This window comes from Ambystoma mexicanum, chromosome 4q, assembly GCF_040938575.1.
Source record: "Ambystoma mexicanum isolate Mex_15411 chromosome 4q, UKY_AmexF1_1, whole genome shotgun sequence".
NCBI lineage: Eukaryota > Metazoa > Chordata > Amphibia > Caudata > Ambystomatidae > Ambystoma > Ambystoma mexicanum.
The window spans coordinates 199,238,071-199,254,955 of NC_090928.1; the positions used below are offsets into that span (position 1 = coordinate 199,238,071).

Sequence of the window (16,885 nt, forward strand, 5' to 3'; positions counted from 1 at the left end):
GTGAGTGTCCATGCTGGCTGTACCAATATAGAGCAGTATACCCATGTAATATTGTTGTGCCAGTATAGTCCAGTATCACCATGCAAGGTCATTCACCTCGAGTTACCCATATTGCCAGTAATAAATCCATATCCCTGCAAGACAACAACATGTCCATGCTGGTGTGTCAATATAGGCACGTATTGACACGTAAGAATATTTACTTTGGCCATGGCCATATTCCCAGTAAAATTGCCAGACCCATGCAAAAAGAAATGTTTATGCTGCCTGTGCCTATATAGGTCAGTTTTCCAAGTAAAAACATTCACTTTGGTATTGCCCATCATGCCATGCCCCTGCAAGATATCGCATCCATGCTGGCCCATATTGTCAATAATAATGCCTTGCACCTACAAGAAAACATGCATGTCTGTGCGCGCTGAGCCAACGTAGGCCAGCAGCCCCCGTAACAACATTGGCTTTGCCCATATTGCAAGAAATCCTATCAAGGCTGGTGTATACTACTCTCCAACTCCCCCCCCCACCATGGATCTGCACTGCTCCTCCCTTTACAAGCAAATCCCCCCCCCCAGCCCCAGAAGCCCTACACCAGCTGCTCTGCTCATTTTATCACTGCGCGCGCACACACACACACACACACACACACACACACACACACACACAGCCTCACCCTCCCACGTGCACAAACAAAACACAAAAAAGTTGTAAAAATAACTTACCCGATTATGAAGATTTGTGTCGCGCCTTTTAACTTGGCTCCAATCCTCTGAGTCAGACGCTGAAGAAGATCGGGATGTTGATTGACACTTCACTCTCTGGGTCACGCCTCCAGCATGGCGCGTAGGAAGTCATGAGAGGAGATGTCAGTTAGACACCCTCATGGCTCTCCTAAGGGCTGTGAATCCTTGCTGCCTGTTGGCCACAGACACATGCTTTGCAGGCTTACACTCGGGTCAGCACAACAAATGAGGGCATGCATTTCTTACGGGTCTATGCAGCTAGCAATAATTCCCTGATGCAGAATGGTACGAAAATAGAGTGATGTACATGAAAGAATGAGTAACAGCTACTGCTTAATAGGGGGGGATATGCCCCCAACACCTTCAATGCATCAGCCACCGCTGCACGTGTCGCATATGCCTTTATTATCAAATCCCTTCCATTTGAAGCATTCAGGGATTGCCTGGGGCTGTCATTAAAAATGTCAAAAACCTCCATTACTGTGCGTTTAAAAATGCTGCTTGGGTGTGTAGGAGCCTGATGGAAGGCCGTTTTACCGTGCTGTACAGTATGCCTTTTTAATGCAGAATCACTGTTTTAAAAGATACACTTGTGCAGCTGAAAATATATTTCACACTTATTTTTTTGAAACCTCCATGTTTAAGAGCATCCATTTGGCTGAAAGAGGAGCATTCTTTTGGCTTCGATATAGTGTTCATGTAAACAGCTAAAAGCAATCCACTCCTTGCCACAGGGAAAAGAAGATACCCCCGGGTATGAGGACCTCACAACTGTCCGAAAATAATTGCTGAAAGAAGCACTCTGCTTTTCTTCGCTTAACTTCCGCATGAATAAATGGGGGACAAAGGAAAAGCCATTTCGATAAATGCTCAGGCAAAAGTTGATAAATGTTTGCATTATTAAAAATCCAATATCTCAATATGCATAACGTAATAAGAGTCTGACTGTCGCGCAAAACACAGCCAGGATAAATGGCCTTTCACTGTACGGATCTTTACTCTATGGAATAACAAATGGTTGAATTATGTGGATAAAAACACTCTAACCCCTCTGAGCGTGAATCTTCCTGTAAACTAGTTATTTCTTAGGAATGAATAAATCTTCGCAGGCAGGGCGTTCTGCCATCTGCTTGCTGTTGGTTAGGCTCTCTGCTTTGGGGGCCAGAAAGAATATGACCATAAGAGGCAGGAAACTAGGGGTTACGACTGCTTGAAAGCTAAAAAATTATTTTAGCAAGAAAAACAACGTTAATAAAGAATCACTAAGGCAGTTTCCAAAGAGAAAAGGGTTCTAATACTTCGTGCCATCTTCATGAGTCCGTGTTCAGCTCGCACAAGATGCAAACAGTGGGCTGTGGATATGGAATGTGTTCTACGATATATGCGTTATGTTGTACGGTCTGGAAAGCAAGAGATGCGACCGGTGTAGACCAGAGAAAATAGTGTGCAAGATGCCACACAGGAAAGGGAATGTGGTGGGAAAGAAGGGAATATGGAATGTGCACTTTAACACAACAGACATGGAATGCACTCCGTAACGTTAGCAGTGCATTCCATGTCTGTTGTGTTAAGATCTATCTCATGGCTTCTTTGGAAACGTCAATGCATTCTTTAGGAATACTGAACTTTTCTCAACCGATTGCTGCCGTTGGTTAAGGTCTGAATACCAAATCGACCCATAGCCAATAAGGGCTATCTATAGCATGGATGTCTGGGAATCAAGATTCTGGTCGACAGATTCTATAAAGGAGGAGGAAGAAGAAAAAGAAATGGGGCCTTTTTTTCAACCACTCATAAGACGAGTCTCTACTCAATCGCAGTGCTGGGAACCAGAATCCAATGCCTTGGCATATTGTTTCTTCTCAGAGGGGAACAGATCTATCGATGGTGTCCAAGAAACCACCATGCAGTTCTTACTCATAAATGATTGGTAATAAGTGAAATGTCGTACACCAGTCTAAATATTGAACACAGATTTAAAAATGGCGGTTGTGTTGTACATGAGAAATTATACTTTCCCCCCCCTTTGACTGAGGGCCAGCCTCTCTCCTCCCTCACTCAATCTCAGAACACTGATGTGCAAACTCGCTCCTCCTTTCCATGATCGATTTACAGATGAGTTTCCAAAGTGAGCTCTTCAACCTTGTACCATCACTGCAGGAAATGCAGAGCTTGTGGGAGCCTTTCAATAATTATTCCTCTCCTGGAACTTGCTGGTGTTGGTCATCCAGTTAATTTTGAAGAGGCCACATGCCGAGTGAACAGTACACAACATGAAACACGCTAAGAGAGCAACGAGAATTCTATACTTTCACAGTCATGTATTATAACAGATGACTCATCTTTTAATTGCATGACTCACGATGGATAGACAAAAACTGTCCTAGGACTGACATTTCGTAGTGCTGAAGGTTGAGTGGATGTTACCCAAATTTACAGAGACTGCTGTCCCACCTACTCTCAGTGAGACGTTGGCTTCCAATAATATATGCAAGGCGCGGGGGGTGTCTAAGGATATTTGCTACTGAAACTAAGCATTTTGCAACACCAATACAGATTCACAGGTTTTGGCAGCAAGCACATTACTCCATGAGCTTTCTCTGAGGCATCAGAATGGCTGTCTGGGGGGAAAAAAGGCTTCAAGACTCCTTTACCAGGAAATGGCGAACTGGCCAGAAGAGGAAAGAAAAGAAAAGCAAGAGGACTGGCACTGTTGCATCCAAGAATTCATCCAATACTGGATAGTAAAGAAGTGGATTAGTGATTTCCATTTCTTATAAAACGTAAAGTAACACATTCTCATTGAGAAGATGCAGTGATGTTCAGGGCCGAGAGGCACAAAATATAAAACCAACATTGAGCTAACGTTACCTAGACAAAGTAAAAAGGCATCACAATGACAAGTAAATACAATACAACGTAAAGATGTAGGAAAGAAATAAATGTGAAGGGAAACTGGTAATTCTTTTGGGATTGGGTTTCTTCTCCAGAATAATGGAACATTCCTCAACTGCTTTTGACACTGGGACAAAAGAGGAGCTATGACATCTGGAGGGAAAGCTCATCAATTGCATACTGTTACTTAATGTGGTTGGTTGTCCTACTACACGTCCTGTCCCTCTTTCACCCAGGTAAAGGTTCCATTTTCTTTTTAAAAAAGCCGGTCAGGAATTCAAGAACAATAGACCCACTCTATAGCAGAAGCAAAAACAAAAAGGCTCAACACATGTAAAGAGTTATTATAGGAACCAAGTCGCTGTCATTGGGAGGCACCTGTAAGGCCACAGAGGGGTGAATTGAAAGTTGGGAGCCACTAAGAAAATGCAAATTTCTGGTCAATTATCGAAGTGGATTATGTTTATCATTTAAATAGAACATTCATATTCAATATAACAAAGGAAATGACCAGTAATGGTGGTGTGAACGAAGACCTTATTGAAGCCACAATTGAGCAGAAAAGATAACTGTAAAAATGGCCACAAAAAACACGAAAAATTGAGTGGTCATGATTGTTAGTGCCTTTGCTGTTGCTATATCGTAAGAGACACATACATACGTTCACATTTGAAATGTCTGGACGTGACTATATCCATATGGGAACCCAAGTAGAACATGTTGCCCTATTCCAAGATCTGTAATCTTGCACAGATATCTACTCTAAACGGCAAATCACCAAAAAGCAGCCACCAGCCTCCTAATTGTTTGGATTTGGTCTAGTCAAGATGACCCAGTAGCTAATGCCTTTCGACATACTTTGGGAATGGACCCTTGAGCAAAGGTCTCTTCCCCCATTACCTGCAGAGTTGTTCACCATGTTAGCCGCCGAGCTGTAAGGAGAGCCCTGCTGGTTCATCATGGCCGAGCTGTTATTCAGGGGCTGGCTGTAGGGGGAGTTGGAGCCCATCAGACCACTCTGATTTGTGCCAGGAAAAGTGCTCTGTCTGTGGAAAGAGAAAGCACACATACTTTACGTTATAGAGATCGCACCCCCAAGCCTGGTATAATGTAGACCGCCATTACACATTCACAGAAGTGAACAAGATTCACAAATCAGCATTACATCCAATTGTACAAATACTTTGATGCGGGAAGGGCTCGAATATTAGAACTATATATAAGATTCAGGTTAAAATAAGGGGTTGAAAGCTAATACATTTAAGCACTGTATTCAACAGCAAATACATACAAGCTCTTCAGTAAAGGGCACTACAGGGTAGTGTGTTACAATGCCAAAATTATTCTGGAGGTTTGAAAGGCATTTGAAATACAACTTTGGTATGGTGCAATGCAAAAACTAACATTAACTCAGTGTTAAAAGAACATTATTTGTTTGATCACATTAGTAGTAATCTTCCCAGATAAAGGTATGCAGTTCAAACACCTTTTTTTGAAAAAATGTATTTCGGCCAACAGCTGACTTGCCATGACAGTTTCAAAGCATAGCTACAATTACTTCCGAAGCTCACAGCGTCCACATACTTCAAACGCCCCACCTTTAATGCCATGGACCCTTCTTCCAGCACGAGACATGTATAGTTTGTGAGCATCCTTCCTTCAGGTAATTGTGCAATGACAGGCATTATAGTCCAAGAGTAAAGACATTGCTAAAGGTTTCTTAGTAACAAGGCTAGTCATGCTACATGTGCCAAGCTTGAAATGTTAGCCAGCCAGGTCCTAGTTGTGGGATAAATTAACCCACTCAGCTGTGCTTTACTACATTACTTTGCTGCAGTGGTGCAAGAAACCGCAAAATGGCTGTGCTGACTCCTGTGAGCGCCAGGATCTCTAAACTGTGTTTTTGCAACAACCAGAAAATGGCTGCACCCCCCTGCCACACACATTTCAGGTGGGGTGGAACAGAGTACTCACTGCAGGAATCTGCCAGTGTGCTCTGCAACATTTAACATGGAGTGAAGTGAAAGAGGCAGCATTACTTTGCTGAAAACCTCTTTAAAATGATACCTCTTTTAACCTTTAAAAGTGCTGCTTGGCGCTAAACGCACCAGTCCTTATGGACCACTGTGATTAAAAAGGCCCTGCAATGCCCAGCAGCATCAATTGTGTCTCAGAGGAACCGGGCCTCATTTGAATGACAACTCCTGTCAAAAGCATCTTTGAAAAATCAACCAGGGGCTTCGTTTTAATTTTACACAGGAAACACGTCTATTTTCTTTGCAAACCTATCTAAATCAGCTGTTCAGAGAAGGACTCTAAATAGATGCCTGTCTAAATGTATCCATGCTGCGAAACAACTCCAGCACTCAAGAAAAGAACCATAACTGCATAAAGTGTGCATTTGCTGGAGATGAAAACCAAATTTAAAGAAATAGTAAAATGTGCTTCTTATGATGAAGAGAGAAAATCGCCTATGTAAAAGTAAATTGTTGTGTGAAGGCGTATTCACTTAGCAATGTAAAAGGATTTGTTGCTGGTAAAAGTACACCTATAAACTGTTTTGATTCCACAGGTTTAAGTCAAGATGTAAAACTCATAGGCTAAGTTGGCAAGCTAAAAAAAAAAAATCTTGCTCTGCCAGTTGCTAGCCTTGAGAAAGGGCGACACCTCAAACCTCTGCACTGGAAAGTGCTAATTGCCTACTTGAAAGACTTTGAATGCACCAGGACAAAGAAACTTTAAAAGCTCAGACATTTGTCTTTGCTCCAGGCTGGGACAATAGCAGGCTCAGACTCTCACCTGTCAAGTGTGATGGGCAATAAAACCTTCAATCAAGAGAGAGGCCCCTCATCCTGCTTCAAAGCAAGAGACATTTGACAGCAGTTGGCGGAAAGAAAAAAAACACGAATCAAGTGACAAGGGACTTCCTTTTGCTTTTAAAGGCTATTTTGTAACTGAACTTTAAAGACGTTTAACTTTGCAGCAAGAATTAGGAAAAATATGAAAAGTTTGTAGTTCCAAATCAAATTTTATGCTATTTCTTTGAAAACTTGGTAGAACTCATTACTGCACAAGGAACAGAAGTTATAAAAAAAAAAGACAGATTTCCAGGAAAGTATTGATGTTGCAAACATAACATTCTGTACATATATCCCTGGGGACAATTTGCATCTGTGTACAAAGTTGGGGAATTTTAAGCCAAATCTTTCATGTTTAAAATCACCAAAATGTGTCAGAAAGGCAAAACCAGGTCCCAAAGACTTGGGGTTTGGATTTAAATATGACACACAAAATATGTAACCTGCGTATCTGATTTTCTCAGGTGACAACTGCATAAATGTGTGTTTTTGGAAAAATTAGATTTTGTTTCCATTAGCTAGAGGAGGTTTCTAAACACTGTAAAAATTGCCCCATAAACATGACATCCCTTTTCTGTGATTCAATCAGCAAAGAGCTAGGAGACTTCTACCTGGCTCAATCCTGTTATTAGAGGCAGGGGTAGTAAGCCTGCTCCTGCCATATACTGTAGTGATGTCATCTGGCATGATAAATAGGGGCCCCTGACAGCACACAGGGACACACACTGATTTCTGACTTTCTTCCTGAATTCCTGCATGGCGTCCGGTTCCTGATTTCTTCATCCCGTTTTATCCCGATTCCAGATTTTCATTACAAAGGCAAGGCCTATGCATTGCTGATCTCATTTTCAGCTAGGCCTCAAATTCTAAAAAAAATCCCAAAAACCCAAGCGAAGCATCCTGGCTTGTTGCTACTAGATGCATGCCTGCTGCAAACTTGCTACCCCGCTGATCTGTAGTATCCAGTAACCAGAAGTGCCAGCCCAGTGCAGTCCGGTGACCAGAACGGCCCCGCTGATCCTGTTCCGCCAGATTTGCACAGCTGTCCTGTGTTAGACCAGATCCGTGTGGCGACCAGAACCTTAGACGTCAAAAATCCTAAATTAAAGTGGACTGTAAGTATTAATAGGAATCATAGAAAACCATAGCATACCTTGCCTTGCCCTATCCCAAACTCTAAACCATCCTAACCTTAACTTAATAACTTGTAACATTGTCAGAATCCTTAAATCCTTATTGCAATCCTGTCCTTGATTTATCTTGCAAGCGCCAATTCTTTAGTCATTTGTATCTTGTGTAAATCCTAAACTATCAATCCTATTTCGAGTGATCCGACTGGTTCCGCCGGGCGGGCGTTGGGGATCTGGGGTTGAAGTCATGAATCAACTCTAGAGCTTACTGTGTCACTCTTTGGTATTCTAGCCGGAATGCTCTAGTATAGAATAAAACTATTCTTGTCCAAATTGAGATTCTTTTCTGGTTTCACTACCCGATGTTCTAAAAACGCCTCTCATTCTACATTGCATATCTCCCTCAGTTTAATAGCTAGAGACCTAATTTCAATTCTTGATAATACCTAAGACCTATAGCTACACCCCAACACCGCACTCAATTTCACCGGTTTTTATTGAAAACCGTTTGGTTAATTTTAGGCGGGAATCAACATTTTTGTTGTTTTCACGTTATTTTTATTCAAAATTATTTTCAACCTTCCATTCGAATTGTTTATTTTTGCTCAAACTATGGCTTATATGCTACTATCTGTCCTATGTTGTTCCCATAAAAATTTGTACTGATTTGGGGATTTTTGCACACTTTCAGTGTGTTATTCAGCCATTTTCGAGTGTCAGTTTATCATTGTAAGGTTTCAAATCCGTTTTTCTCTCGTTTGAGGAGGGAAGGATGGATTCAGATTTTGTTTATTGTTCCTCATTCCCAATTACCTGCTGCTTCCTTATATCTATTAAGAATTGATTATTTGTGGGTTGAGTAATATTGCAGGGGAAATCCTAATTTGAGTGCTATCATTTCCAAAAATTCAAAAGTGTCTATTCTCTGGTGTTTTCTATTTGTGTTGTTAAAGGGTTAATTTAAGTGCATTGCTTACATTTATATTGTTCTCATCACCCCATTGGTGATTGCTGCCCCATATATTAAAAAGTGTGTGATTTTCTTGAATTTCTAAATAAATATTACCTTTACCTACCAGCCTGGTTCCTGGTCCATTGTGACCCGGGGTATTTGAAAAGGGGGGGCGATATGAGTGGTGTACCTCTCAAATATTGAACCTACATATATAACAAAATAAGCATTTTGGTTGTGCGCTGCATACTAGGCTGAGACCAGGGTGTATCGCCTGATTGAAATCCTTAACAGTCAATGAAAAGGACATGAGAACTTAACATCCATGGGGAAACCGCGTGGAGGATTTCCAGGCCTCTTGTGGAACAGTAAGCCACTAGGGCCTATTCTATAAAAAAATAAATAAAAAAAAAAACATAGTGATTTGACTGGAAGGAGCAGTGCAAGAACTTGGAAGACCTGCACTTCAGTTGAGTCAGCTCCAAAGTGGGGCATTTGCCTTTTAACGTAACTACACCACCCTCAAACAATCCCAAGCGTCGTACACAGCTTAAAAGCTGAAGGGATCAATGACAGTTGAAGCCATTTCATTACACTTATCAAGAACCCTACACAGCCTTCAACATCCTGCAAAACCTAAATGGCCACAACTATATATGCACGGCCCCTATATGGAAAAAGTCTGAAACACATCTACCACCATCAGATCACTGGAGGAAACAGCAGATCCCAGCAATCAGTCTACATGCATAGATAAAACGCAAGAGTCAAATGGACAGATGGGTCCTGGTTTTGAATACCCTGTCCGCCTGAAGCCAAGGCAAATTGCTCACCATAAGAAACTCACCTCTCACTTTTGACTTCACTTTCTCCTCACCCAAGTGTTTCATCTACATGTTTCTTTTACTAACATTGCTGAAATGTTGTTTACCTTGACTAAGTCCTTCCTACACACTCTTCTTCCTGTTCACAGTCCCCCAACCCTTTCAGGTTTCAAAATATGGCCTTCACTTCCTGTTCCTTTTGTTTACTCCTCCTATGAACATAAAATTGAATATTCACGCACGTTTCTTAATTGGTATGCAAAAGAGAATTTTCTTAATGTCCTTAAACTCTAGTTCTTTGTTAGTAAATTAAGCACTTTGTTATAAAGTCACGTGCATTGGTTACCATAGTACACTTCGGGAGCCTCCTGAGATCACTAGAGAGAAGTTGAATATAAGGTTCTGTACTCTAAAATCATAAAAAATGTGTGTAACCCGAGAACACTCTGGCCTCCTACCCATGCCATTATTAAAAGGAATAAAGACCCACATGAAGAATGATCTAAAAACAAATAAATTGTTATCATAGGCAAATAAATAAAATCAGCAATCCACATTAGATTATGAAAATGTGTGCGTCTCCTCACATTGTGCAAGAAGTACCCAGAGCTACTTAGTAGTATATACATGACAATGTAGCCCAATAACAAGGAGCACAACTACGTGGGTTAAAATATTTGAAAACGTCAAATCAAAAACACATGCTAGGATTGTTGTTTGTAAGGCCAATCAGTGTGTTCCAACACCCGTTAGATAAATTGCATTTACTTAATTCTTTTCAGGCTTTCCTGTGACTTTATAACGTGGTGAGGACATTTCTGGTGTTTAAGCTTCAACAACATTTGATATGCCTTTCTCACATGTCTTCATTTGAGCAATCTGCTTTTTGTTTAATTTACACTTTTACAACTTAAAGTTCAAAAAATAAATTTTGAAACTACATTTTTTCAGGCTGCATTTTAAAATATAAGATCATACCTCTTTAGCCTCCATTGGCTCTTGCCCTCGAGTGGACACCCATCATTGCTAGCCTGCTAACATAATAACCCCTACTTTCCAGCTGCTAATTACCCATTTCCTCTTTTAAATATCTGTTGGTTTCAACAATATAAAAAAAGGAGGTGTACACCCCTGTACTTGCCCTGCAACCAAATGTTCAAATAAACCAGTCTTTTTTGTTCACATAGTTCCTTATTTTCACTGTATTTAAAACTCATTTTTTAAAGTTAGCACCAGATACTGAGGTAAAGCCATAGGATTGGCTAGAAAAAAGTAACACAATAAAAACGTATCTGAAGGATGTTATGAGAGTAGGATACACAAACCCTTTAAGTTATTCCCAGTGCTACCATTTTTGACTTGTGAATGGTTGTTTCACTGTTCCAAATAGAGTTTTGGAAAACCTGAATGTGTTCCTTAAGCCAAACAGAAAGCCTTAATGGTTAACTTAGAGTGTATTACATGTAAGAATCGAGCAAACCTATTAAAATTGAAAACTGTCCAATCTAAGACGAAAAGCACAGCATGTCACAGGAGAGGCAAAACATGTATTTGTGTCTTGCATCGAGTAGACTGTCCTTTACAGGTCTGAAAATTAGCTTTATATGAAATATACAGAAATATCAAACATAAGCTGTGAAAGGAGTTTGACTGCCAAGCAAATGCTATGATGCTGTTTAAAATGTAGAAGTCACGTGGAAAAGAATTACTGTAAAGATTGCATTGGCGAATGAAGCCACTTTGGTCAAATGGTTTTCCTTCCCCCAACCCATAGCAACAGAATTGGGGGATGGTGGCTTTCCCAGGAGAAAAGCATGAACATTGGCATTGAAGCCAACCATACAGGCTGGTGTCTCTGCCTCAAGTTGGTTTTCAGTAAGCCAGGCCCTGCAGACCAAAACAAACAGTATTCATATACAACTTCTATATGTCTCAGAAATTAGGTGAAAAAAACTTAATCCAAGAAATGGGACCTCTGCAGAGGTCCCCTCTCAAATAATCTGATCCCCATTCAAGAGAAGGGTGCCTTTGGAGACTGGATGTCTGAGAAAAGGGACATCCAGCTCCTGGGATCACTCAAGGTGGTGTGGCTGAATCACAAAGGTCCCTACCAGCTCTGTACTTGATGTAAATTAGGTGAATATGGAAATCTCTGTGCAGAAACGGCATACACCAGTTATACATATATCTTACATCCTTGCTGGAGAGCCTGTTACTTTGAGATGGAAAAACATTTTTTGTATTAAAGTATCAAGCCAAAATGTGTAACTCATCCACCGTAAATCGTGTCGAGATGAAAACCTTATTATTTGATTTGTCTAAGTGAGAGCAATCTGATGAACTGATTAGAAACATGATTACATGTGCGGAATATGCATTTTCAGAAAGTTACAATGGTTTAATGCAGAAATCTCTATGATGACAAACATGAGGAAAACTTGGTTTGGAAGTTAGTCCCATGAGACTGCCCTCCTGAATCATATGCCCAATGAGTGACTGGGTGCTCTAGTATAATGCCACTTTTGGAACCCTCTCCCATCACATACGCTGTCCAATTAGATAAGAGCAATTATACACAGCACTAAAGGGCCTAGTTTCTGCTCTTTAAAAGTTCAAAACCATAGATTCAGGGAGACCCACTCCCTGTCTTACTCACGGACTGTCTGATGGAGGGGGAGAGAAAGGAGACTTGTTAACAGAGAGAATGGAATAGATTGCTTTCATTTGGACTCATTTTTGAATTACTAGCAGAGCACTGCAAGAGAGACCTACCTGGATTTAAAGTCCCAGGCCTTGTTCAGTGGGAAAGACAGCAGACAGGCCCAAATACAGAAAGAAGGGACGAGGACACCATCTTGCCGACTTGTGCCTAACAGTTCCAGAGGGGGATGATAAAACCAGTCCTTAAAGAGGGTGCCTACCCGTCAGACATTCAAAAGGAACTCCTATCTAAGTATAATCCCAACGGGAAATAGAATACTGCAGGGACAAATATTCTAAAAGGGGAATAGATTAAATCCTGGCCGCTTTCATTTGAAAGTACTGAGGGGCAGGGGTTTATAAATTGACTGTACATCCTGAGAGGTTAGGAAATATTTCAGAAGTGTGTGCTTCTGGAATTATAAAATTTGATAGAATAGGTTATATAGTGTGTATACTGGGAGATCAGCTACTTCTCCTCTGTGTAATGCACAATCACAGAAGTATTTGTGAAGCTAAAAAGAAATCTCCCAGTCTACTGGTGCTGATCCAGATAAGGGAAAAGGGCGATTAAACCCTGCCCATTTTCCTGCATTTAAGTTGCCCACTGAAAAAGAGAAATGTACACTTTTACACATTAATGCAATAGAAACACCACCAAAGCATACACTTTCATTTTCTAAGTGATTCACATGCGAGAATGTTAAGTAGCTTATCTTGCAATTGAGATTTATAGAACACTGTTTGAAATTCTGTCATTTTCATCAAGGGAGGGGAATGTTTATTTGCAATGAATAAGGAGTAGAAGAAATTTAGATAGACTGGGATGATCAGATTTAATTTTCTTTTCTATAAAAAGACAATTTTATCCTGAGCCTGCAGGATGTTTGCTCAGGATAAATCAAATGTACATATGGTAATGTGTGTGCTTCAGAGGTTTACTTTGACCACTGAAGTTTGAATTTTAAAGATGCATAATTTGCTTACATTTAAATTGATTTAATTATTTCTATTTTATTAATAAACAAACCTTCTGTGCAACCCTGTGTGTTGCCTGTCCCAAAACGTTTTAATTTAGGGTCCTACATTTATAAAAAGAACTATGTAATAAAGGAAAATTGTGCATACCTGGTTTGAGGTGGATGGAAAATTCCCCTTAATAGGATGTTGCCTGATTAAAACCTCCTACATACGGGCTAATGAAAAGCACTTAGTCCAGCACCTAAACTGCAGCATATAAATGTACATGCCTTCTGTCAAACTAGAAACTAGACATTTAGAAAGCATAAACACCTTTTAAAACTGTTCCGAGATTGTTCCACAGAATTTTTCAATAATTAATTTCAGATATACAACAGTAAGATTAACGTTGTGCATTTTCAGTCACTGTTATTTTTCAACTATCCTAGTTTGTGAAATGAGAAAATGACTATTAGCAATTCGAGCAGCAGTTGTGTGCCAGACAACTCCGTCCCTAGATGTGTAGTTGGAGAACTTCTATTCACTTCTGCAAAGGGGTGAAAGTCAGTTCTTGCTGTCACACAGTCAGAGATGCGGCAATGTCATTACTCTGGGGCAGGGAGACATTTACATAGCACAAGGGGTAATCTATGAGGGAAAGCGTTGAGATTTTTTTAAAAATGGCAAATACATACGTTGAAGGCTTTCTTTTCAAATCACAGTCCTTTTATATGTAAATATCTAGAGCTCAAACTTTAGAAACTTTTTTGTGAAACTATTATTCTAGTCAGGAGATGAGAGCTAGCATGAAGTTTGATGCTGAGTAAAGCAATACGTTTCTGAAAAATGTAGACAAGGTTGTGGATTTATGGGTAGGAAATGTATATCATGGCAAAAAGAGGAATGCCCATGGCACCACGTGACTGTAGACTACTTTCATGACATGGTTCTGCACACAGGTACGATCTTCCATATGGCTTTCTAGAGCTCCAACTATCACTCTCTAGCACTGTAGTATTCCCAACCTTCTCCTGGTATACGTAGTACCACAAAAGTAGGTTCACATATCAAGGGCAAAAACCAGAACCGCAGCCATGCAAAGGTTAGTTTTAGGTGAACATTTATGTCACAATTAAGCAGTGACTTAGTTTCAATTTTTCGCATAGGGGCCTGCAAAATGGAAAACCCATACATGTTTTAAAACTAGACTAACTTGACTGTCAAGTCTCCTTGATCTTTGTCAAAAACTGCCAGAAAGGTCAAATCTTCTTAAGAAAAAGAAATTCCAGATGGGAATAGTTTTCTCAATTTTGCAGTGACCACGGTGTGGTGAACAGCAAAACTACTGGTTTGGAGCAAATTCTGCACAGTATCTTGAAAATGTGTGCCTCATCTGCAGATCACAGCAATTACTCTAGGGTGGTACATATATTTGTTGTAAGTATACATCCTAGTGTCACACTAGAAGTTATAAAACCTACCCTTACCACTGGAAAGGGGAGTGGCATTTTACCAGTTCTTTTCCATCAAAATCCTATTGGCTGGGTCAAATCTTTTCAAAGTCACAATGACGACGGGATAAAAGGCAGAGGATGAGCCTGCATCCTTCTTCCTTTTAACACCCATACGATTTCTCAGCTATATAACACAACCGGGCAATGACATGATGAGAAAGAAAACCGGACAAAGAAGGCTTCAGGTTTAAAAAGTAATATAACATCTGAACAAGAAGTTGATGTGCAAACTTCGTTTGAACCATGACCTGAACCAGTTATTTGTCTAACATATCCTCACAATCTGCATCCAAAGGCCACTCCCTGATGCAGGAGAATAAAAACAATGTTTCTCTTCATCCTTTGGAACGGGTACATGCAAGATTTGTTTCAACCAGCAAATCATCATTAAGAGAGTCATTGCAACTTCGAATTTACATGCACTCCACTTTAATGGACTGGTGTGATCCGCTTTGACTTGTGTGACCATGGCCTGCAGCCCCCCTACATTCTGGTGCCAAGAGCATTGTATTGGTTATGAGTGTTACGAGTTGTGTGGATCTCCTATACTTCCATACAACTCATTTGAGGCAGTGCTGGATAGATTGGTGTCCTCACACTAGCTCAGGAATACCCAAATCTAGTCGATTCATCCATCTTCCACTTATATTGGGCATACGTGAATCTATCCCTAAAGTAATCCCTTCACATGAAACATGAACTTGGATGGGTAGAAGGCATTAATACAGGCATGCTAGTGCAGCGAGGGGCCTAAAGTCAAAAGAGAACTTCTAGGTATCGCTGGTAGGTTTACAGTATTACCAAGCCCATAACAAAGATGAGGACTACGTAGGAGGACACCATCCGTTCGAAAAGCATCTTTCAGCCTAGACCAAATGTAGGCGGGTGGAACACAGAGCTGACGATGCTGGGGGCTAGCCGGGAGAAAAGGAATCCGCTTCAGGGCGCGGGGGTCAGCAGTTGCAGTACGATCAGAATGCGATGGCAACTGGCTTTTTTGTAGGTATGGGACAGGCATTTGCCAGGCACTGCGATAATGGTCAAACTCACCATAATATCACAAGAGCCCGAAAAAGGTGAGAGTAACCAGGAACATGGTGTTGGTGCCTGTCATATAGAATACCTATAGACAAACCCAAAGTGTTGGCTTTACAAATGCTCACTTAACAAGGCTTTAGAGCAAGGACAGATGTGGAGAGACACATATTGCCCATAAATCAAGTGTTTGAAAGGACACTTATTAAGACATTTTTATTCTACTAAATATTCATTTGCAGCATAAATTAAGCAATTGACTTTTAGAAACTCTCATGGAAATAATACTGGCAGGCACTATGCAGCATATAGTTTGATTGCGGCCCGATAGAGCTAGCTGAAAGTGATAACTTGAGAAGGTCTTTTGGGTGGGAAGTTAGAGAGTGAGAAGGGCCACAGGCAGTTAATGAAGGGATACATAACAAAACAATGCCCCCTAGGCTGTGTTTGTGTGTGTTCCTCCCCACAGTTCATCTACCTGTCCTCAGAAACAGCAGTTTTGGCTTATACCAAAACGAAAAAGGACTGTATCGTACATTGAACAAGGGATGTCTTTCTCCAACACAACATTGTGCCCATTTAATGTAACAAAATGAGAAAGAAATTGGTACATGGTAAATTATTCTGGTCACCTACTGCGTTTGCATTTAAAACGGGTTTAAGCCTATTTATTTATTTATAACACGTATTTTACTGTGTTGGCATAAAGGTTAGCACAGGCAATTCTAGAGTCGAAGACATTAACTATATCCCACAACATGTCAGCCAGCTATTTGTGGGAGCATTTTATAGGGGCGTTTGTTGTAGCTGACATACTGCCAAGGTAACTGCAGGACTACAAACTGTGAAAATGACTGTCGAGATGCAATCACAAATCACAGCGTACTGACCAAATTGCCCCGCGCTTATCTGTGCGAGGTCTCAAGCATGACAATATTTCCTTTCTCTTTTAAATGCCAAAGTATGATTTGAGGTTTTGTTATTTAAACACACTGACCTGCCAAATAACCTGAAGTGATTCATTTAAATCTGCCTTTGACTCGGGATTAGCTCTTAGCCTTTCTAATCTGTCAACTCTTGACATCAAATGGGCTATTATAATGAGTGTAATGCAGGGCTTCGATCTGCAAAAACGGTATCCCTGGAGAATTTCCACACATACGGAGACACGTGAATAGTCCCTTAGCCACAACAAGCTATTACGCACTGATGGGTGCGGTGAAGACTGTTCCATCAGAGAATGCTTGACAGACCAATCAAAGCAAACTCTGTGAATG

General features: G+C 40.6%; 1 protein-coding gene across 4 annotated transcripts in view; it reads right to left on the reverse strand.

Annotated features, from left to right (window-relative positions):
• The window catches only part of ARID1B (AT-rich interaction domain 1B), a 1,170,625-nt gene that overhangs the window by 173,446 nt on the left and 980,294 nt on the right, over positions 1 to 16,885 (reverse strand). For all 4 annotated transcript variants that reach the window (XM_069607734.1, XM_069607732.1, XM_069607733.1 and 1 more), the window contains one exon: positions 4,536 to 4,681. In XM_069607734.1, coding sequence (XP_069463835.1) covers positions 4,536 to 4,681 — 146 coding nt within the window. The remainder of the gene's footprint in view (positions 1 to 4,535; positions 4,682 to 16,885) is intronic.